This window comes from Natrix helvetica (genome assembly GCF_964273705.1).
Source record: "Natrix helvetica genome assembly, chromosome: 7".
In the NCBI taxonomy this organism is placed as follows: domain Eukaryota; kingdom Metazoa; phylum Chordata; class Lepidosauria; order Squamata; family Natricidae; genus Natrix; species Natrix helvetica.
In genome coordinates this window covers 28,210,615-28,234,187 of record NC_138558.1, presented here as the reverse complement: position 1 = coordinate 28,234,187, position 23,573 = coordinate 28,210,615, and the positions used below count along the sequence as shown (strand labels likewise).

The window sequence follows — 23,573 nt, the reverse complement described above, 5'->3', positions numbered from 1 at the left end:
GGGGGGGGGGAAACCCTCCCTCCAGCCGCACCTCCAAAATGCTCCGAAAGTTATTTTAAAGTTTTAAAAAGCTGAGTAATTCTTCATGCAGAATAAGGGATGAAGAGAGAAGCAACCTCACCACACTGCAGCTGCTTCCTTCAATTGTTGCATTCTCCAGTCGGCTTATAGCGAGGCGCGAGGCGCAGGAACGTGAAGCGCCCTCCGAGCTTGCTCCCCGGTGCCTTGGGCGCGCGAGAGACCTCCCGCCGGCCGCCGGCGCTGCAGGAGTCCTCTGCGATGCCGCCCCTCCGGCAGGACCCCTCTGCGGGGTGTCCTGTGCCCCCCAAGGAGTGGGGAAGCCCACAGGGGAGCCGCAGCGGGCAAAGAGCTGCCCGTTGCCGCCGCCGCCGGAACCGGAACTCAATCTGTTGTATTTTAATATGGACTGTACACCGCCCCGAGTCCCTTTCGGGAGAGGGGGCGGTATATAAACGCTAATAAATAATAATAATAATAATAATAATAATAATAATAATAATAATTAGTGCATTTTCCAAGAAAATGGCTTACCTCAAATTCAGCATGCCTATGAATGTCTTCTGCTCTCTGCCTACTCAAGATAAATTCGGCTTCATTTGCTACCCTCACTAAATGATCCTTCATTGTTTGACTCAGCAACCTATAAATGCAAAATATTTAAGGTCAAAGAAATTGTGAATTTATACAATTAAAACATTTTACCATATTTAGCTACTGGAATAAACACCAGAAGCAATAATTATGTTCGACTGCCTAAAACAAATTTCCTGTTAACTCCAAGAGCTAAGAGATTTGTTTTCTGCAAGAGGCAAATGCAATGTGTCCTCTACTATCATAAGTGGTGACTCATTATATAATATTTTCATATTAAAGTATTTTTAGAAGCAATATATGTTTTCTTTTATTCATTGATCTAGTGATCGATCCCCTTTTGGCGGGCCTGTGATGAGATCATCTATAACAGGTTTCCTCAACCAAATCCCCTCCAGAGATTCCAGACTGGAGAAAAAAATCATTGGGAACTCAGAATACTTATGTTCCTATGGACTGAGAAAAGGAAGTATATGTATTTCAACTATTCATTATGCAAGATTTTCATAACAATACTCTAATGAAAGTGCAGCCTTTTTTTCCATGTGAAATTTTCAAGCAATTTCATTTATTCTTTAGCATTACAACTGCTTTGTTTCCATGTTTTGGATTACAATTATCTGCTAGTGACTGAAACCCAATACTGCTTTTTTAAAATATGGTCATACTGATTTACTTATTATACAAAACTTCAAATTATTTTAATTGAAAAATAAATTTCAAAATAGATTCTGCCACAATTATTTGTTGTAACACCCAATATGTATATTCATATAGGGACATATTAGTGTGTTTCTTAATATATTTAAATACATTTATATTACTTTTATATGAACTGAACTGCATTAATAATAAACTTTTTTTAAAAAAGAAAGGAAATTGTATATAAATGCTTGAAGGAACATGGTTCATTTCCCAGGATTCAGTTGAAAGACCAAAAAGTCTTTTAACATTTACTTTAAAATAACCAAGGCCTTTTTTAAATCTGTAATTTAAGGAATAATGCAAATTGCATATTTAAAAGTTATGTATAAATGTGTGTTTTTTTAAAAAAAATGCTGATCTGGAAAATACATCAATCCAATATAAGTTCTAGCTCACTAAGAGTGATCTATTAAGGTCTGTTAGTTGACAAACTATTGTGTTTAAACCAAAGAAAATATGACCGAGCCCTTGTAACACACTACAATCAATTCAGAAGGTTTAAAGCAACATGTATCTTCTATAAACACATTGATTACAAGTAAAAGCTAAATCTCAAACTATTGCCAGAGTATTCAGTTTGAAGAGTATTTAGAAACTAGATCAGATCTAGAAAGTTAATTATCCAAAGGAATGTATAGTATATTTTTAAATAAAAACATTTGAAAACTTAATTGTAAGTAATCAGATGAGGTAAATTTGTATGGTTTATCATTACAAAACAATAATATTAAAGCTAAGATAAGGTAAGGATACGTTTACACTAACTAGGAAGTTACCTTCCTTCATTGACAAGTTCAATGAAAGCTAGGCCTGCATTCTTCTGAATTGAGTTCTGCCATTCCTATAATACAAAAGTGATAAAAAAGTAATTAAAATGCTTTAAAAGAAACACAATTGTTTTACTTAACTAGTAAACATAATAAAAAATTAAAATTAAAATTTTATGACAGATAAAAAAGATCATAAACCAAATACTAGAACTGAAAAATAACACATAATCTGAGTTCACTTATTGTTCTACATTATTATAAATTATTATAGCTAACTTCATCCATGTCTAGTCAAGTTAAAAAAAATGAAATATGGGTTAGGTGGCATATGAACCATTGTTTGTCTAATATCTATTCCTACATTTAACAAAGACCCTACATCTGTTGAAATGCAAAAGCTGCAACTATTCCGGTCCTATTGCTTAGTTAGCCTAATTACATGGTATATAAACATTCCCCAAAGTAATTTAACATTTTTCAAACTACATTTGATGCTTAGTTTTTTATTGCATTGATAATATTATTGATAATATTATAGCAATTTCTTAATTTTTATCAGTAAGGCTAATAAAGTAGTAAAAGTTAATTCTATCATAATGCCACGCCAAGATAATTGGAGACAAATCTTTCTAACAGAATTCCATCTGTCTTTAACAATGTATATTGAGAAAATGATTTAGACCACTATTTTCAAATCCTGGTTTGGGAATTCTGCGAGATAACACATCCTAAAATTGCCAACTTTGAAAAATACTGATTTGGATCATTCTCTATGGTATAAATTATTATTTTAATTATTGTTTATTTAGCATTATTTGTGATCATTCATGCTATAATTATCATCCCATAATTATGTATAGTATATGCCTTTCAGAGAATAAATACATATTAGTGCTATAAAGTAACTGTTAATCAAACACGGCTTTTCTTCTTCCAACAAAACTCCTATTTTTAACATTCATTCAAAACAGAAAGGCAAGAGAGAGGGGAAATATTGCTGATCACTTTCTTTAAATGACATCATGCATATATTAGTGCTCAACTGAAATTCCTTTCATTTTGAATCGTACTATAGTATCTGAAAGTATAGTTACTGAAGGCAGAAATTGTCAAAGGAACAAAAATTACTGAGCTTGATCCAGCACAACTTTATTATAGATAATTATATTATATTAGTCTAAATAAATGTTTTTTAAGCTCAAAGTAAATGTTTCCCCCATATGTGTTTTAATAGTGGATGAGAGGGGAGAAGAATATAATGCCTATATCCTGTCATGTTTAATTTAACATTCTAACACAATGTGCATATCCTGTATTGCAGTTGAATTCATGGAGCCAAGTGCATTATGTCAAAATCTTTGCTATTCTTTTCCCTAAAGTGTTAATAGAAATGTTAACAGCCTCAAAGCCAATCACTAATTAAACCCAATAACTGTAACATCATTTCAGCAGTTCAAAAATAACTGCAACTGTATATACTAACAAATTCAACCCATAATTAACCTATATAGTGTGGCTTTAATATTATTATTTACCCTTCTTGCTATCTTCTTTACTTAGCAATAGCAATAGCACTTAGACTTATATACTGCTTTACAGTGCTTTACAGCCCTCTCTAAGCAGTTTCACAGTCAGAATATTGTCCCTAACAATTTGGGTCCTCATTTTACCAATCTCGGAAGGACGGAAGGTGAGTCAAACTTGAGCCTGGTGGGATTTGAACTGCCAAATTAAAGGCAGCCAGCAGTCAGCAGAAGTAGCTTGCAGTACTACATTCTAACCACTGTGCCACCAAGGCTCTTCCTCCTTTTATTGGTATTTTTATTGGTATTATTATTTTCTGTTGCTTTGCATGTGCACTGACTACCAGAGACAAATTACTTGTATGTCTGATCACACTTAGCCAAATAAAGTATTCAATTCAATGCAAAAATTTCATACCTGATAAACTGATACTATTTCCTATTCCTATAAAATGTATATTGCCTGTTTCCAATCTCTATGATCATACTGAAACTTATAGAAAATTTGTCAATATTTTATAACCAGCAGCTAGATTGTAAAATAGTATTAGAGCAGTAATATAAGTTGCCAGAAAACTAATTGGGCCATAAGTACAAGATCTAGATCTAGGCAATCTTTTATAATTTAGAATCCTTAAAAACAGTTCCTGGAAATTGGAGTAGGAAGCTGTAATGTGATCAAGAGCAGGTAATAATTTTGCTTTCCTGCCAAGGCAATATAGATCTAATCAGACACTTCAGATTCCTGACATATTGGACACCTCTGTTGAGGTCTGAATACACATATATGGATCTGTACAGTTTATGTCCTATCAAGCACCAGATATAACAGTGTCTCGGGTTGGAACAGGTGTACAACTATGTATTATATGGGCATTTGCATGCGTGTATGCATTCAAGAAGTTATTTTATGTTCATTATAGCTAAGTTATTTATTTTATCATTAGAAAACTGTCTTCTAAGAAAACTGACTCCTAATTAAATTATTTTCCTTGGTCAATAGTATTTCCGTTTCTTCCAATTCTTCTAATTCTATTCCACCCTCCAGATTTTGCAACTAGCTGAGGAACTAGGTTAAAGATGGCCTCCAAATCTCAATTAAGGTATCACAGTGTCCTATGCTTTCCTGAAGTTTAAATATTCCTCTCTTCATGCTAAAGAGTTGGAATGGGCAGCCCATGAATGTGAAGTCAGAGGGCTACCCATTCCAACTGTTTAGCTCTGAACTTAATTATTTATGGAGGAATAGCATGTAACTAATTAAATTAAATTATGTAATTAAATTAAATTATGTAATTAAATTCTGAACATTGTTTTTGGTAATCAGATGCCATAAAAATTTAATTTGGCAATGAACCATCTATATATTCTTTTCCAAGGATGTAACTTTGCAGAAAACTTCATCTGAGACACATTCTTCTCTTATCCAATGCAAAGGGTTTGCAAACTCACAATAAAAGTTGCTCAAAGTCCACTCTTTTACAAGTTGCAACAGATTATCAGCATTAAGCCTATATCAAGCTTCTAAGGTTGAATTGTACAAATGTGTTCTATTAGTACATAGCCTGAATGTTTGGCAACTTCATTCTTCAAGACAAATGGCAGCTGCTGCCCTTTGAGGTCTCAAGTCAAGTCTTTAGGGAAGCTCAAAGCCCAAGTGGGGAAGGGGGAGGCCTGTTCATTAGAGACTGCTCCAAGCTAAAACGTTCAAGGTAGAAATTAGAAATGTATGTAAGACTATTTTTTAATCTATAAAATGTAGTGAAATGTAGTAAGTCCTTCCATAACCTTTGTTACGTTTATATTCATATTTGTATCCCAGTACTGATTTCCATCTAACCAACCATATTCCTATATCTACACAAAAGAAGCAATTATACAACTGTGTTGGCATGTACACATTTTATGTTATGAACCACTTTGTGCCTAATAAATCCCCAACAGGCATACACACATTTTGTATGTGACATCTCATTTTCAATCAATGTCCACAGGAAAGAACAGGGAAAATTTGGATCATTAGTAAATAAAGGAAAGGAAATCCAAATTCTGTGTGTCAAGGCACTCCCCGCGCTAATGTTGTGAGAAAGAAACAAGGAAATAAAGATTGAAGACAGTATTTTAAAAGGTATGGGATAATTCTGTTAACAAATAAATCTACCTAATTTAAAATCAGATCGAGATAGTTACTATAAAGTGATGATCAATAGGCAAACTTTTTAAAGCTTTTTTAAATGATGCAGTCAAATGCACTGATATATATCTCTATTTATATCTCTATCTCCATCTCCATCTCTATCATCTCTATATCTATCTATCTATCTATCTATCTATCTATCTATCTATCTATCTATCTATCATCTATCTACACGCACACCCACACCCACACCCCAGAAGTGGTTTGTTGCCGTTTTGGCCCGGGTTGGCCGAACCAGTAGTAGTGGCAGCTGGAGGCTCCGCACACTCGCCCAGACGCTCCTGTGCATGCACAGAAGTGTTGTGCACGCACACAAGCGAGTGCAGGAGCACGCCCAAACAGATAATGAAAAAATTGGCAACCCATCTCTGACACACACACATGAACCATGCAATTATGATAGATGAAATATTTGCTTCTTGAGGTCCACTGTAACTTTAGTTCTAACAAAAAATGTTTAACAACATGCTTGGTCAAAAAATGTAAAGGAAACAGTTTGGGAATGATTTATATCAATGCATAGTGCTGAAGTTAATTACAAGTAACCCAATAAAATAAAGCTTGTATTATTATACAGCAAGTAATAACCTTAGACGGAGAAACCAGAGCTCTTTCTGCTTTTTGCATGCTCAGTTCCACAGCACACTAGGTTAAGAATTAAGTAAGTTGTAAATATGCCATACAGAAACAGCAGTCTTTAACCAAAAACAGAAAAATCTCCTGTTGCTTAACTCATTTTTTGCTACACAATACTATGCTACACTATAGCATGCTGCACAATAGTATAACACCAGTTTGTAGGAAATAAACTTGGGCAAACTTCCTATAAACTGGTTTTATACTATTGTGTAGCAAATTCCTGAAAATATCTCATTATAGAATTTAATTCTAATACACAATAAACTTTTACAAGTATTCCTCCATTTACAACTGTAATTGAGACCACAATTTTGGTTGCAAGTTGTGATGGTCATAAAGTGAATCATCATTAAGATCCCATGACTTTTTTGTGACAATCAGTGAATACCGTGATTCTTAAGTAACAGCTGCAGTTGTTAAAGAAACTCATTGTTCACTATGGGGCAATTTTTGCCAGAAACATAAAGTAACTTCCTGTTTTTGGCAGAAACATTGTAAAGTCATTGTCACATGATCACAGGGCATGGCAAACAACAATAAATGTGGCCCAGTTGCTGAGCACCCAAAATGTAGACACATGACCAGATGGGCAAGACATTGGAACTTTGGACCTGTTTAAGTTTATGCAGCTGTATACAATGAACAGAACTAAAATTCTGAACATGAGGTTAAAAGTAACTGGACTCATATAAAATATAATAATTCTGATATTGGCCACCTAATGAGAAGAAAGGACTCACTGGAGAAGAGCCAAATGCTGGGAAAGATTGAGGGCAAAAGACAGAGAATGAGGTGGCTGGATGGAGTCATTGAAGCAGTAGGCATGAGCTTAAATGTACTCCAGAGGATGGTAGAGGACAGGAAGGCCTGGAGGAATGTTGTTCATGGGGTCATGATGGATCGGACACGACTTCACAACTAACAATTCTGACATGAATATTGAATAAGGAAGACAGTATACTAATAAATGTCTTTTTCTCTCAATTAATCATGTCCATAAAATATAAATTCCGAGTATCATGAATCATGAATATCACTAAGACAAAATAGTGGTGTATCACAAGAGATGGAAAAGCGATTTATGCTGATCACATAACCAACCTTTATATAAATGTTATCTAGAACCAAACTTTTTCACCAAGTAAGGTGAAGAACCTTAGTTAATGAGGCAGCAAGCAAAAAGGTCCATGGAGGGAAACATAATAGATTGAATTCCAATCTCTTTGTTTTGCTACCTGATATTATAAAATATACTGTTTTTTTCAAATAGTATGCATGCATAAATGTGTGTGTGCATGTGCACAAATGCATGTCTGTATAAAACCAGAGGCCATTTAGGCCAACATAAATTTTGATTTAATAAACCCAAATTGCTAGGGAGAATGATCTTTCTGAAAAGCCACAGAATTGCATCATACTAATCAATAAAATGCATGTCTTTCAAGCATGACATTTTAAAGAAGAAATGCACGGTAAATTGGAACCAGATTTAGTGATTTTTTTAAAAAAAAAGATGGACTCACTAGAATCGATATGATTTAAGTCAGTCTGAATCAAATCCATGCATAATTTAGATAGACATAAATTAATGTGGAAATAGAAATATATAGCTCATAAACTCTAGGTCATTGTAAACTAAACAGTGAAATTGTTAGTAATGTATTATTGATTAATTGATTATGTGCTGTCAAGTCATTGTTGGCTCATAGTGACTACTTACAGTAAATGAAAAAATAGTGTATTATTTATATTGTCCCTTTTTGGATCTAGTACACATAGTGAACTGACACACGTGAGCAATATTTCCAGAACTAATGGGGTAATTTGTTAATTTGGACAACCTCCAATGCTTTTATGATAATACCAAAGAGCCGAACAAAAAGTGTAATGCTTCTGCTTGTTAGAATCAATTGGAAAGTTAGTGAGACAAAATAGAATAATTTTCAACAGAGAATATTTTAGTAACACAAATGTTTCTTTAAAAAATAAAACTCAATCTGTCAAGCAGAACATTTAAAGAGAAAAGATATTTCAAAATCGTCCAAAATTACCAAGTCCCACAAACCAGGTTTAAGGGAAGACATTTCTATGTAACCAATTCTTAATTCAGTCTAAGAAAATCATAAAGTATTTGTAGGTATAAAAGTAAACACTGATACATACATACATACTTTCACACAAACACACACACACTAAACACAGAGAGGATAGAAAGATAGATAGATAGATAGATAGATAGATAGATAGATAGATAGATAGATAGATAGATAGATAGATAGATAGATAGATGATAGATAGGATAAAATGTATAATAAAATGCAACTTTTAATTGTATTGCTCTTTGCCATCATGAAGAAAAAACTAATTTCAGGAATTTACCTTTATTGAGAACAGCAGTAATAGTTATATAAATACATTTTAATGTTTCTTTATTTTTATATTTATGTTTTTATACTATTGTAAGCCATCCAGAATAGCTTGAGACAGTGAGATGAATGAGATATAAATTTAGATGAGAATAAAGAAATATTATTATTCTTTCTAAAGCGAAGGCAATATACTTATTTTACTGTTTTGTTAGCACCAACTAATGTATGATAACTGATTTTTCCCCTCAGAGAAGTATGATGTAGCAATAATTGCTAGTGAATTGCTTTTTCCCAAAGAGAAATCTACATAACATTGACAGTACCTACTGGAATTGGCTGTTGAGGTGCCCTAACATATTACTTGGAGGGAAGGTGTCACAGTCAGCTGAATTTGGCATTTTTCCCACCTACTGAATCCTTCCCAAGGACCCAGGATAGGTAAATATGGATGTTTGATGGTGTTATTGTCACAGAATGTAAGGTGTTCCGAGTAAAGCTGCATTTTGCAATTGACTGATGGGGATTTTGTCAATGCTAATAGTATTCAAGTGGTGCTCCAGTTCTGGGATTGCACCCAAGGAGCCTATTATTATTGGTATTAAGTTTTTAGTATTGGGATTGTAGTATAGAGACTGGATGGAGCAAGCAATAAATCATGTTCCAGCTGCAGAAAAAATAAATTGGTTTGAAATTAACATGATTGAACCAACAGCCAGCCAACCATTTCATTCATACCATCAGAATATAGATTTGTTTGGTGAATTATAATAATAAAAACATAAGATAGTACAGATAGTCCTCAACATGACTGGTCGCTTTAGTGACTCAGCAAAATTACAGTGGCCTCCCCAAAAGTTACTTGCAACTAAGTTCCGAAATTGCCACAACTGCAGCACCCCTGTGGTCATTAGCCCTTACAACTGACTACAGGGGTATCGCTCCCCTGACTAGCTCACCCATTTCCCCACCATGTCCCTGCTTCTCATTTTACAGTCCTCACACCATCCTCCTCACTTACTTTCCAAATATCTCTAGAGCTCTTTGGGCTCTAGGGAAGGAGGGCAGGATGCTCCATTCTTGGGCCACATAGCACAATCCCAGAAGCAGCTAACATTTTCAGGGTCGCTACACTGAATTAAGGGTGTTTTGAAAATGGCAGCTGTTTCTGGGTTCATGCCACATGCCCAGGAATGGATAGACCTGTTCTTAACACAAGCTCCAGAGAATTGAAGACCACTGCGGAGCTTTCCAGAACTCATGTTACGGAATGAGAGTAGGGTTCTTCGTTTCTGGGCTGCATGGTGTGATCCTGGAAGCAGACCCATTTTTGAAATATTCACAATTCAATGCAGCTGCCCTGAAAATGGTGCCACTTTTGGGATCATGTCATGCAACCCAAGAACAGAGCAGCCGATTCTTCTTCCCTAACCTGTGTTCCAGGTATCTTCAAAAGTTAAGTATGTGATAGACTATGTAGGATGAGGAAGTTGGTGTGGGGTCCAGTGGGGTGGGAATCAGGCCAAGTCCTGAGGAGACCTCAAGGGGTAGAAAGCAGAGCATGGGGTGCCTCAGGGAATGGGGGAAGCTTCGGGAGACCAAGGGCAGGGTATAAACTAGGCCTCCCAGGATCTCCCATGGGTACTCTGAGGCACACCATGCTCTGTTTAACAACTGCATTGGGAAGACCACAGATGGGGGATCATAAGTGGGTACTTCATTTTATGGCCATCGCAACTTCCCACCATTTTGGCATAATCCATTATTGTTATTAATTGAGGATTATCTACCACATTGTCCCAAAAATAAGACCCTGTCTTATCTAATTTTTGCCACCAAAAAAGGCACCAGGTCTTATTTTTGGAGAGGGGATGTCGATCACAGACTCACCTCACTTGTACATGTCGCCCTCAGTCTCCTTTTTGCTGTCAGAGGCCTTCAAGAACTTTTTCTGAGGCCAACAAAGCTTTCCTGAAGCCTCTGCAGTAGATAACAGATTGATCTGGAGCTCTGTTATCAGCTACAGAGGCCTTTAGGAAAGTCTTGCAGGCCTTGCTGGCTGCAGAAGAAAGTTGCCGGCAAGGCAAGTATCGAGGTCTGTGAGGCCTGGCTGCAATTGTCCAAAAGTAAGCAGTAGTGCAGCTCCACCTCCCCATTCCCACCCTAGCTTAATGGTTACCCGTGCTCCCTAGAGTGGGCTAATTAGGGCTTATTTTGGGGATAGGACTTATATTGAGTGCATGTGTAAAAAATCAAGCTAGGACTTACTTTCGGGGTAGATCATATTTTCAGGGAAATACAGTATATAGGTAAAAACAAAGAATTTCATTGTAAATTAAATATTAAATGATCACTGTATAAAAAGCAAAACCATATACAATCACATTCTATTTATAAGAAAAATGTATTTTGAGTAACTATCTCTTTTTAATATGATTGAATCCCTAATTTATATAAATTGTCTTCGGAAATAAGTCTATATTATGAATTTCCAAAAGCTACTGTACATCAATGCATACTACCCTATACTGTAGATAAAAAGAATATCACTGAATGCACAAAAACATCTTGGAAATACAATAGTAAAATGTTAATATTCACATGTAAAGGCTACTATATACAGTAACGTCTTTTGAATATATATGGAAAGTTTATGGAGTTTCAATGATTTACATGTGTTCGTGTCATATTAAAATTAGGTCTATGTAATAAGAGTCTATCTCAATTTTAAACTGGCTTGCCTATATTTATATTTAGTGTAAAAAGAATACTCTAAAAATATTAGCTTAGATCTACTTCTTTTTGCTACCTTCTCAAACAAAACAAGCTATAAAACAGCAGGCTCTCAAGCCATAGCACACTTTATTTTCAGGGGTCTCTATACTTATAGACTGACTTCCTGTCAGGAAGGGCTCTATTTCACAGCCTAGGCCAATCAGCAGGGTGCTCATGGAATTAAGTGCCAGTTGATGTTACTTTGTTTTACATTTAACACTCATGAGAATATTGTTCAAAGATTCAGTTTGAAAGCCAGCATGGTATCATCCTTCTGACTAGACTACGTACCCCAGGGTGTATACTCTGTTAACACAAAATTCACCTTAAATGGTTCAATTTTTTAAAGACCTGGTGTGCAGGTGAAGCAACAGGATGCCTTAAAGTTTAAGGGTGAAGGAAACACTTGTTTCTTCGCTAAATTATGTTCTCTTAGTTCTTGACATCTGGGGAGACATGCTTAGACTACTATTTCTAGACGATTTTTGATTTTTTTATTGAAACTTTGGAATGTACAATGTCATACAATTTAATTTTCTTTTTTAACAACGGCCACTAAAATAATAAACGTGAAGGAATGTACAGATTTATTTGTCTTAGAGTGCAGAATATAATCTCAACTATTCAAAATACAGGTAATATTTTGGAGCTGCTCTAGAGAAATTTAAATGCATGGTTCCTGTTCAGAATCTTATATGAAGGGAAAGTAGGTTTTTAAAATCCAAACAAAAAGTATTTATATCACAGTTGTATGTATGAGTGTAACGCTAGTCCTAATCTTTAAATCTGAAGTTTAAAGAATGTCATCTACCAATATCCAATGAGACATTTATATATCTTATTCATATATAATTAAACTATTTAATGTTTTTAAATAGGTTAAGTATATTTAAATGTTAATGAATTTGGAACATATAAGAAAATAATAACAATAGTATGATTAAATGTATTTTTGCCTATTGGCATTAATTCTAAAATGAATTAACGGACTATCCCACAATTTGTTTGAATATGTTAAAAAAAGTGCACTAGGGATAAAAAATGAAGTATGTGGTTTATAAGGAAACAAAATTTAAAAGGTAAAAAGATGATGGATACTGTGGGAAAGTGAAAATAAGGATGTGTGATTTTGGTATTGGAATACTTCCATTTCCATGTGAGTGGTACTAGCTCCAAGTAGACCAAGAAGTTCAAGTTCCTTGCCAACCATAGCCTTGTTTCAGGCAGTCCCAGGATCAACATACACAGGTGGAACACTTTATGTCTTGCCCTTTTCTTAGAGTGGTTGCTATATGATCTAGAATGCAAAGAGTACTATCATCAACCCAAGTCAGAACACTTGGATGTTTTTGCCATTCAAACTTTTTTAGGGCTAGAGCTATTTGAATGGCCCATTCCAGCCACTTCATGGACCCAAATAATCACAAGAAGGTGCTTGGGGAATTTCACAACAATCTGATAGATTAATCCATTGAGGATCTTGTCTGGTGTTATTAATATGTGACCCAGTTATCTGTCAGTCTTTCCCCTAGGGTTTACTGATTTAATGAAATCTGGACATGAAGTGGTGCAAACAATGCTTAGAGCAATAGTAAAGAAAGACAAGAAATCTGAACATGCACAGATATATACTCATGTACAGACCATCTGTGGCAATAACAGTGGTGGGTTCCGAATGGCCCCGGCGTCACCCACATGGGGGCGCGCGGCGCACATGCATACTTACCTGCAACACTTCCGCAAGCCTCCACAATGCTCCAGCTCCTCGGAGGAGCATCGTGTAGGCACCGTACGCTCCATGTGCATGCGCGGAAACGCCAAAGGCTTAAAGCACAGATAAGGAGCTCGGGCGGGCAGGTGGGCCCTCCGGAGCACCGTACCAGAATGGTATCCGGTGCTCCGGGCAGGCTCCGGTACGCCCGTACCAGGGCGTACCACCTGCAACCCACCACTGCAATAAGGAAGATAAAATATATTACTTCTTATTATGCCACATGTCATCTGGCAGGTGCACCATGTAGGAGGGAATAATTCTCAGCTAGGAAAGACCCAATACCAAGAATTCTTCTTTGTAGCTCTGATTAATTAGACCTACATTTTGCTGACAAAGTTACCTACTCATCTTTGACTCAGAGTCCACTGTAATGGCTATGGAATCATTTGATTACTTGAGATTTATTTTACCCTAAGATCACTTATGAAATGAAGCTCTGTCACATATGAGGTACATCTCTGCTGATTTCTTTGTGCAACTGGAGAGAGAGAGAGACCAGTTTTCTGAATCCAGGTAATTAACACCTCATTTCAAGAGGGAATACTGTTGAAGAAAGTTGTTGTGTGTGCCCTCCGAATAAAGTCTTCCCTGGATCCAGAAGTGCTAGACAACCATCCCCCAGTCTCCAATCTTCCTTTTTGTGAAAAGTTGTTGAGACAGTGGTCAAGAGTCAACTTTGACACACTATAAAGGAAATGGAAATACCTCCATCCTTGGCATTCAGTCCTTAACATGAACAGATATGGTATTGATTGCACTAATGTATGGAACTTAGTCGAACCTAAGCGAAGGTAGTCACAGATTCTAGTTCTTTTAGATGCCCATGTACATTACTTATAGTGTTTAAGTTATATCAAATGGTTAACCAATAAATATGCAGCTTTTCTGAAAAACAATTAAGGGCCAAGTTATTATTTATAGCATGGAAAAAGTATGTTAGGATTCAATCTTGTGATATTTTCATAGCAACTTATACTATGGGGATTCAGTATTCTTTTTAATTACATCTGTATTCACTGAAGAATTGGACTTCAAATTATCAGCACATCAGCGTAATACAATCACATCTACAGTATATGACTCAGTCAAGAATGTTTTAAAACAGTTTCCAGCAGCTACGTTTACAGCACATTGGAATGAACTGGGAAGTTACCAAACAATAGTTATTACAAAGGCCGTTTCTCTTCAGGTAAGATCATGGTTTGCATATCAGTCTGAGCTATTAAAGCCATTTCAATCTCCAGTAATTTTGATGATGACACGAATATCTCCAGGCTATAAGCTAACTGATGGTAACCAATGCCATATAAAGCATTGATACTATTTAAACAACCAGAAGAAGCACCAAGAGCACCAAGAATAAAATGTGTGTTGTCTTGGTTTAAGGGTTTTGTGAAGAACTTACTTCTCATTTATTGCTTGAATTCATTGTGGCTGTCATGTGTGATAAATGGGTTAGTGAACTCTGTGCCCCACCTTACATCAGCATGCACAGAGACAAATTAGTTCTGTACTTTGCTTTTTTCATTTTACCAAAGAACACATTTCTCTTCCATTTGAATCATGATATCTAAACCACTTTTTTCATCAATTTCAGTATAATGTTGGAATGATCCTTACATTCTTTAGGCATTATATGCCCTTTTTCAGTGTCATATAGCATTTGTTGATTCTAAGAATATTTATGCTGATTTTAAGATTAGGCAATTATAAAGGTGGCAGTGTTTGGATCAAAACCATCAGACTGTGGAATGTTGTACAAACAGAACCAATTGATATGAATTCACAGAGGTTGACACAGAGAACCATTGTTAAAAGCAGTTCTATAAGTTCAAACTCTATTAAACTCTCTGTATCATAAAGAAAATAGCATTTTTATTTTAATTGGCATTTTAAATGATAAAAAATAATTATGATATCTCCTATTGCTAACTTCATGCATTTAGACTGATAAACAAGTTTTTGTACTGTAAGAGGGGAACAGTCATTTTGTGATACTGTAATTAAATCCAAAGTCCACTGATGTAATTGAAGTTTTTCTGATTCATTTAAGAACTATGCACAATTGTGGATCTTTGCAGCAATTAAATCAATCAAATAATTTATAAACCAAATCAAAAGTTATTTTTCTTGGTCAAAGAATTTTGCTTATTGTTGTTTCTAGAATCATTTATGAATTTTTATTTATCACAAAGCTACACAATAAAATAAAAGATCACAAGGAAATAAAGAATACTGCTTAGAGAAATAGAAATCTGAATACAGGATGCATATAATCTAATGCAAAAAAGCAATACATCTTTTTCTTTCTTTCTTTCAGGTTGCATAATATTTAAAGGGCTCTCTCCCTTTACTCATTATTCCAAAGTATTCTGAAGGTAACCATGGTTATGTTCAGGAATATGTAAACAGATTAAAGTGAAGGAACTTTTCTAAATGTATAATTTTACTGGACAATTTCTAGAACCTGATTTGCAAACATAAGATTTAAAAACGGCTATCAGCAACATATGAAACTTTCAAGACAATTTCTTTTAATTTTTGTACTCAAAATGCTATATTTTTCATTTGTTGTAAAATGAATTAAAGGAAACACATTTGATAAACTGACAGCTTATAAAAGTTTTTACTTGTGCATATCTGTATGCATGGAACTTAAACTTGTTCTTATTCAAGTAGCATTTCATAAAACCTTTTAAATAAAAAGCATTCTGGGTTAGGACAGAAATAGCGCTACATAAATTCTGGACATGATACACTCAAAAGGAGCATCTGGCTGAGAATTTCACACTTTCGGTTGGTATAATTACTTGGACAGGAAGCCAGACTAGATGGTGCATTGAGCTTCAATGTACTGTATGCATTTCTGATAAATGGGAAAAGAATAGATGACCTGGCAGAAGGCTCAGACAATAACATGTGATTTACAGGACATAAATGCAGCTACTATAAGATTTATCTGACAGCCCTCTACGATAGTGGACGGTTGAGTATCCGATGGAATGATTTCTAGTCTTGTATGTCTACCATTGAGTAGCCACACACATTATTTATTTATTAGATGTTTTGGGTTGAAACCATTTTTAAATGATGCACTTCACAATGCTCAGCAATAAATTTAGCGTTAAACTCAAGAGGGGAGGTAGTGTTATTGGAATATATGTCAGACTGAATTAGGATGAGCAAGCCAATGCTTTTATAAAGTAGCCTTGAATGTAACATGGATTCTTTCAAAAAATGATATTAATGTCAAGTAAGCAAGGACATTCTTCAGTTAATACTAAATGCAGAATCCCTTTATGCTGTTAAAACAGCATTGATACTTGGCCTCAGAATGCAGTATCAATTAAAAATGTCCTAAGGACTTTAAGACAAATGTGGACATCTAATGAAATTGACAGGGAGAATAAACAATATTATTTCAAATGACGTTTTGTGTATATTATGGGGGGGAAAGAGCTAAGGCACTCAGAGTGTTTAGGAAATAAGTAGCAGCAAAATAATGCCTGGATTTTTATTGCATTGCAATAAACTTTTTAAAAAATATATATAATTACTTTTTTTACTTTTTAAAAATATCAGTGTATTATTCTTAATATACTTTTTGTATACAATTAGCACTTGTAAAACTTAATTTCTGCATGATTACGGAAAATAATTTTAATAATAATATATCATGATAGAAATTAATCACAGCAGTGCTTTAATGTGACATTATGTCTGCCAATCCATAAAATTTTAAAATCACATTTACAGATGCGTATGTTTAACTGTATTGTATTATTTATGTGATTAAACCTAGTTTCTGACCTGATCTTTTGATCTTTGCCCCCCCTATCCTCTCCATCTCTTCTTAAAAAATAATTAAAATTTTAGCAAGAGGGTCACTTCATTTTCCATCTTATTTGAAAAGAAAAAAAATCAATCAAGCTCAACCCCATCCCTTCATAGTATTTATAAAATGTCGGGCTGAAATTCAATTTTGATGTCTCAGGCTTCCTATAGTAACAGAGTTTTTCTCTTTAAAAATAGATTGTTTCTCTAATTGCAATACTAACCTCTCTAAATTAGAAAAAATTCAGAGAAAAAATATGTAATTATCACCCAAGTTTAAATCTTTATACTCTTGAGATCCTGTCAGTTTCATTTCTTGGATTGTTTTTTGTGTTATAGCTACTCTTTTCAACCAGGATATCATATCTGCTTACTGTATTCTTTTTTCAACTATTTAATAGAAAACAACATATTTTATTGTCATCATCTCAATTAATTCATTACCATATTCTATTCAATAACAGGACATAAAGAATATGAATAAAAAACAGAGTCATTAAAGGTAAAAGTTCCCATTGTACATAAGTCCTAATTGTTCCCGACTCTAGGGGGTGGTGCTCATCTCCGTTTCAAAGCCAAAGAGCCAGCACTGTCCAAAGACATCTCTATGGTCATGTGGCTGGCATGACTAAATGCTAAAAGTGGACAGAACAGTTACCTTCCCACCAAATGTAGTCCCTATTTTTCTACTTGCATTTTTACATGCTACTGAACTGCTTGGTTGGCAGCAGCTGAGACAAGTAACTAGAGCTCACTCCGTTATGCGACGCTAGGGATTCGAACTGCTGAACTACCGACCTTTCTGATCAACAAGCTCAGAGTCTTAGCCACTGAGCCACCTTAGAGACATTAGAGTATATCATTTATTCCATGTTGAATCATAGAACAATAGAAATAATTCTGATACAAGTAATTTTCATATGTATTCATAGTTTTTTTAAAAGTTATTTTCTACAAACACATCTTTGTGTGAACAGTGTGGAACCAGTTACATTTTAGCCCTTCATATTCAGCACAATTAACAATCTTATAAACTTTTAGTAATAATACACATATTTTGTTGAATTATAATCTTTCCTTAATTATTAAATATTTCAATATATTGATTTTTTTTGCCAATCTCCATATTCTTCATATCACTCCTTATATGTATTCATAGTTATGTATATTTTATATTAGTGCATGTGATAGGTTCATGTATTGTGTGTACTAAACAAAGTTTTAACTATTCTCTCAGTTAATAGTACTTTGACATGTTTATCAATGTTTCAAAGAAAGTATTAAACAAATAAAGTTCCTTCCTTTTCAAAAATCATTATTTTAAAATATTCTGCCTTAGAAATCTACCTACCTACCTATGTATTTACCTACCTAAAATTGTATAGTACCCGGTTGCTTATGTGCATTTCTAGAAACAATGTAAATAGTCCTAACATGTTTGAGTGCATTACTGAATAACAGACTCACTAGAAACAAAACTATTCTTCACTAGTTCATTGTAAAAATCCATTAGCTGTAATCTCGAAAAGTAATTGTTTTTATTGCACTTTATTGTCGATGGAAGTTATTGATTTTTCACACCTTCTATGATTCTTTCATTTGTATTCATGAAATGTCTATCAGCACAGACTAAATACATTTGGCAATACAGGCACTAAAACAAATAAATCAATGTAAAAAAAAACATTAATTTTGCATTATCCTTATTCGTCAGGCAAGTAAACCATAAGGGCTTTAAATGAAGGTCAAAGGTTCTGAAATGGGTCAAAACCCTTGACCTCTAGACCAATAACATTCCCATTAAAAAAAGCTATTTTAAAGTTTTAAGTAGGGGAATTTACTATCAGTAAAAATGTGATTTTTAAAGGCCAAAACAAAAAAGCTTTATAAAAACTTTCCATATGATGAAGAAAAATGGGAGATGAATAAACTATTGCTATTTGATCTACTACATATTATAATTTGCTGAATCTAATTTTTTAGATTATATTTTTTGTAAATCACAATTAATTGCAACACTCCTTTCTATAATAATAAAAATATGAAGTTATTCGTATTACTAATAGCATTTTACATTTCTCATAGAATCTATGTCAAGAGCAATTAGTATGAGGCCCCATGTAGTTTAAATCCTTTTTAAAAAGGCAAAGATCAAATCCCCTAAATTCTAATGCAGCTATATTACTTTACATTATATGTTAACATCCATAGTTTTGTATTTTCCTTGTTAAATATATTATTGGATAAAAAGATGCCTCTTATTAAAATAATATAAAACATAATAAATCACAAAATTTATCTATCTTGATCACATTGGATAATATAATATTGTTAATGTATTGTTTTATATACTATATAAAAAACTTTAATATTTTTTTCTAGATTCTAGAACTTCTGTTATTTCAAGGCAGCAGAGACATTGGCTTGGAGCTGGGAATGAAAAATATAATGGACGACTTCCGGTTCCGGCGGCTACGGCGACAGGCAGATCGCTGCCTGCTCCAGCTCTCCCGGTGGGCTTCCCCCGCTTCTGGGGGGGCACAAGACGCCTTGGAGGGGCGTCTTGCCGAAGGAACGGCTCGCGGAGGGTCCTGGCGTCGGCGGCGGCTGGCGGGGGCTCCTCCGCTTCGTTCTAGGCATCGGGGAGCAGTTTTGGAGGACGTGCGTGCGCACGCGTCTCGCCCCATGCCGATCGGAGAACACACTTCCGAACGAAGCAGCGGCAGTATGGTGAGAGGCTTCCTTTCTGCACTCCTTCGCTTTTGAATTGATGAACTTTTCAGCACTTTTAAAAAGTTAAACTTTCGGATCCCTGCTAGAGGTGCGGCTAGAGGGAGGGGGATTTCCCCCCCTCCCTTGGACAAGCGGCTTGAAAAGACTTTCCTTCCATCCCCAGAGAGGAGGAGGGGGGAGAGCCAACTAATGATGCCTCACCCCTATAAAAGTGATTTTCATTCGACCTAGCTCCAGAACTAATGGATGAACTGAGAACTTTTTGAACTTTTAAAAATTTTACTATGCCTCTGAGCCCAAAGCTGGCAGGGCAAGATGGCACACTTCCGTTGTCTTCATGAACTGTGAAACCTGACTCCACCTTTAAAATTCAGGCTTCCGGTCTTTGTCTCCGAGTCACCCAGAGGAATTTCTTGTGGATTGCTACTTTCTGAACTCTTTGGAGAAAAAAACTTTCATCTACTGCTAGAGTGACTAAAGAAATCCCCATCTGTTTGGATCCTCTGCCTTCTGAATTCGCCTGCCTGCTCTACCTCTCCAGCTGCCCAGTCTCTACTTTGACTGATCTCCTTGCTTCATAAACCATGTCTCCAAAAAGACCACCTCCTGGAAAGCCTGGCTTTGCTACTTCTGCTCCAACGTCTGCAACGTCTAGTCCAGCTACACAGTCAAAGATATCAGAACTGATGCAACCCAAGACTACAGAGATAGACTTCCAACAAATGCTTCAACAAATTTTACAAGGCCAGGAGGAAATTAAGAAACAGTTAAGGGAAATGAAAGATGAAATTAAACAGAATCAAGCCCAAATCTTTAAGAACTCACAGAGACTGGACCTTGTGGAGGGTGGGGTGGCGGAGGCGAGGGGGGGGGTAGAGGCCTTACAGAAGGGGAACAAAGAACTTGACATCCAACAAATGAAAGCAGAGTTTGAAAGAATGTCCTTTTATCTTAGATTTCAAAATGTAATAGAAGCAGATGGGGAAAATATAAGGGACATTATGACTAACATTTTAGCTGAATACATACACAAAGATAAACAGCAGATGGAATGGGAGATAGATCTAGCTTATAGAGTGAATTCAGCATATGCCAGAACACATAATGTACCCAGGGAGGTTCATATTAAATTTCTTAGGAAAACCACAAGAGATGAAATTCTGGGTGTACAAAGGGGGCAAACACTGACATACCACGATAGGGAGATAACCATTCTAAAGCAGATTCCCAAAAAAATTAGGGAAAAAAGGAAAAGCTATTCGCAATTGGCGAATAAATTATACCAGAAGGGGGTGTGGTTTAGATGGTTGATGCCTGAAGGTATGCTGATATTCTGGGAGGAGACAAGAATCAGAATCAACACACCCATAGAGGCACAGGCCTTTATGGAAAAAAACAAAGCGAACCTAGAAAAAACAGATGACACTACAACGGTTATACAGGACACGGGAGGGGCCGGAGCTCTGCCAGCGGGGGGTGAAGGGGCAACACCAAGAAAGCTCAGATCACAAAAATAAATAAGAAAACCACAATGTTATAAACAGACCGAAAGTATTAATGAATTTACAACTAGACTATATATTATAATTATATAAACTGATTGAAAAGTATTTTTTCTAGAATTAATATGCTGATTTTTTTTATGACTATGTAATAAGGTTTGATATTTTGATGTAACCTAGGAGTCTGGAGGGAGGGGGCGTCTGCCATACTTGCAACTGCCAAAATTTGTAACTATTCCACTTACCCTTTTCCGCATAAATGTTTTTAAAAAAACCAATAAAACTTCTTGAAAAAAAAAAAAAAAAAAAATATAATGGACACCAAATTGCAGCTACCTCTACTGTTGTTCTGAGTCTCTCTTTTGTAATCAGGTTTGTTTGAGTAATGCTACAATAATGTTGTTTAGGCTAATATCATTGAACAGAAAGAAAAATATATGAAATTGTGACAAAAATAGGAGTTTGGAGACTAATAGTTGGGGGAAATTAGATCTCAAGTTGCCAAGGTTAAAACTAAATCCAGAATATCAATATCAATGATCTGAAATACAATTTCAAAAGCTCTAAAACTAAATGTTTTTTGATTGCAAGATTGTTTCCTTGTTTTATTGGCAATACTAGCTGTTTAAAAGTCAGCTGAAACCTACCTGAGAACAAAGCAGCATGACCAATTCCACAACTGAACTGCTAGATTTCATACATACAAGACCTAAAGGAGAAAAGGAATGGAATTACATGCTTTGATTGGCTTTACCTTCATATATTTAATATACAATATTGGAACTTTATTATATAATAAGCATTCTATTTGAGATTTGATAATATCGTCCCTATGCTGTATAATAATTCTCATTTAATACAAGGAATCTCACATATTCATTGTTTATCCAATTGTTTATGTCAGTAGAATATGTATTTAAATATATGCACTAATTTCATTACTGCAATGCATAATTTTAATATAAAATGATGACCTGAAGCTATTTAATTGGTATTATATAAATATTAGGGTTTCAAGTTAATAAAACTAAGTATGGCATATGGTAAATTGATTTATAATATTATGTTTCTTCACCTTGGAATGGATTGATCATTATATATGCGGAGAAGGGAAATGGTTCTGTGACCTTTGCTTTCTCCATTGCGCTCTCTCCCTTCAGCCCCTCCAGCTATCAATCAAGTTTCCATTTTGTTTCATGGCAGCAGACATCCCAAGCACTCTTATTAGTACTTTGACCTTTGACCCTCACCTAAACCTTAAGGAGGTGGAGAGCACAAGAGTAACCTATACATTTATAAACTAATTTGGTTATTAATATCAATTCACACTTCATGCCATTTCCCCAGTATAATATGAAAACATGTTATTCTAAAACCCCTAAAATGGTGGCATTCTTTTCAGCAATTAATGTTTCACAGTGCCAAGTTTAATTCTGTTTGCCTTTGGGCTTAATTAATTACACTGGGGGGGGGGACGACTTCTAAGCCATATCACACATTTAATATGTTACGAAAATAGATAAACTAGCTGAAGTATTAGATTATAAACTCAATGTTTCTATATACTATTAGATACAACATAATGTATGTATGTGATAAACATTTTATTTATGCATTCATTGAATTTAGGAATCATGCACTTAATAATAATAAATGATTGAACTCTTTAAAATCATAAATTTGTAATATATGCTAAAGTATTTCCCTGAATTCACCATTTAGTTTGCCCAGTTTATACGTATGACCTTTTATAATGGCATTTTTCAAGTACACTAATACTGAAAGCAGAATCTCTCAATTTTTTGGTGTATTTCCTAAAAGTCTGTAAGTATGTCACTAAGGTAACACAATTCTACTAACCAGAATTGAAAATGTGCCAAAATCTATTTTTAACTGAACTTTAATCACCATTTTTAGTTTCTATCATTTACATGTTATAAACTTTTAATAGATTTGCAATTGTCTTGAGATGTTCGCCTCTGAAATAAGAAACACCCATATTTCTGGAAAAGTAATAGCACAATAGCTGATACTATCCACTGTACCCCACCCCCCCATGAAAATCTATCTTCACATATTGTATATTACTAAACAATTCATACAACCTGAACATTCAAATGAAAAATGGGCAACGTATAGGAAT

General features: G+C 35.0%; 1 protein-coding gene across 3 annotated transcripts in view; it reads right to left on the bottom strand.

Annotated features, from left to right (window-relative positions):
* Positions 1-23,573, bottom strand: part of LRBA (LPS responsive beige-like anchor protein) — a 357,721-nt gene that overhangs the window by 233,034 nt on the left and 101,114 nt on the right. For all 3 annotated transcript variants that reach the window (XM_081959507.1, XM_081959508.1, XM_081959509.1), the window contains exons 34-36: positions 22,078-22,139; positions 2,094-2,158; positions 553-661 (exon numbers count right to left, since the gene is read on the bottom strand). In XM_081959507.1, the coding sequence (XP_081815633.1) occupies positions 553-661; positions 2,094-2,158; positions 22,078-22,139 (236 nt within the window). The remainder of the gene's footprint in view (positions 1-552; positions 662-2,093; positions 2,159-22,077; positions 22,140-23,573) is intronic.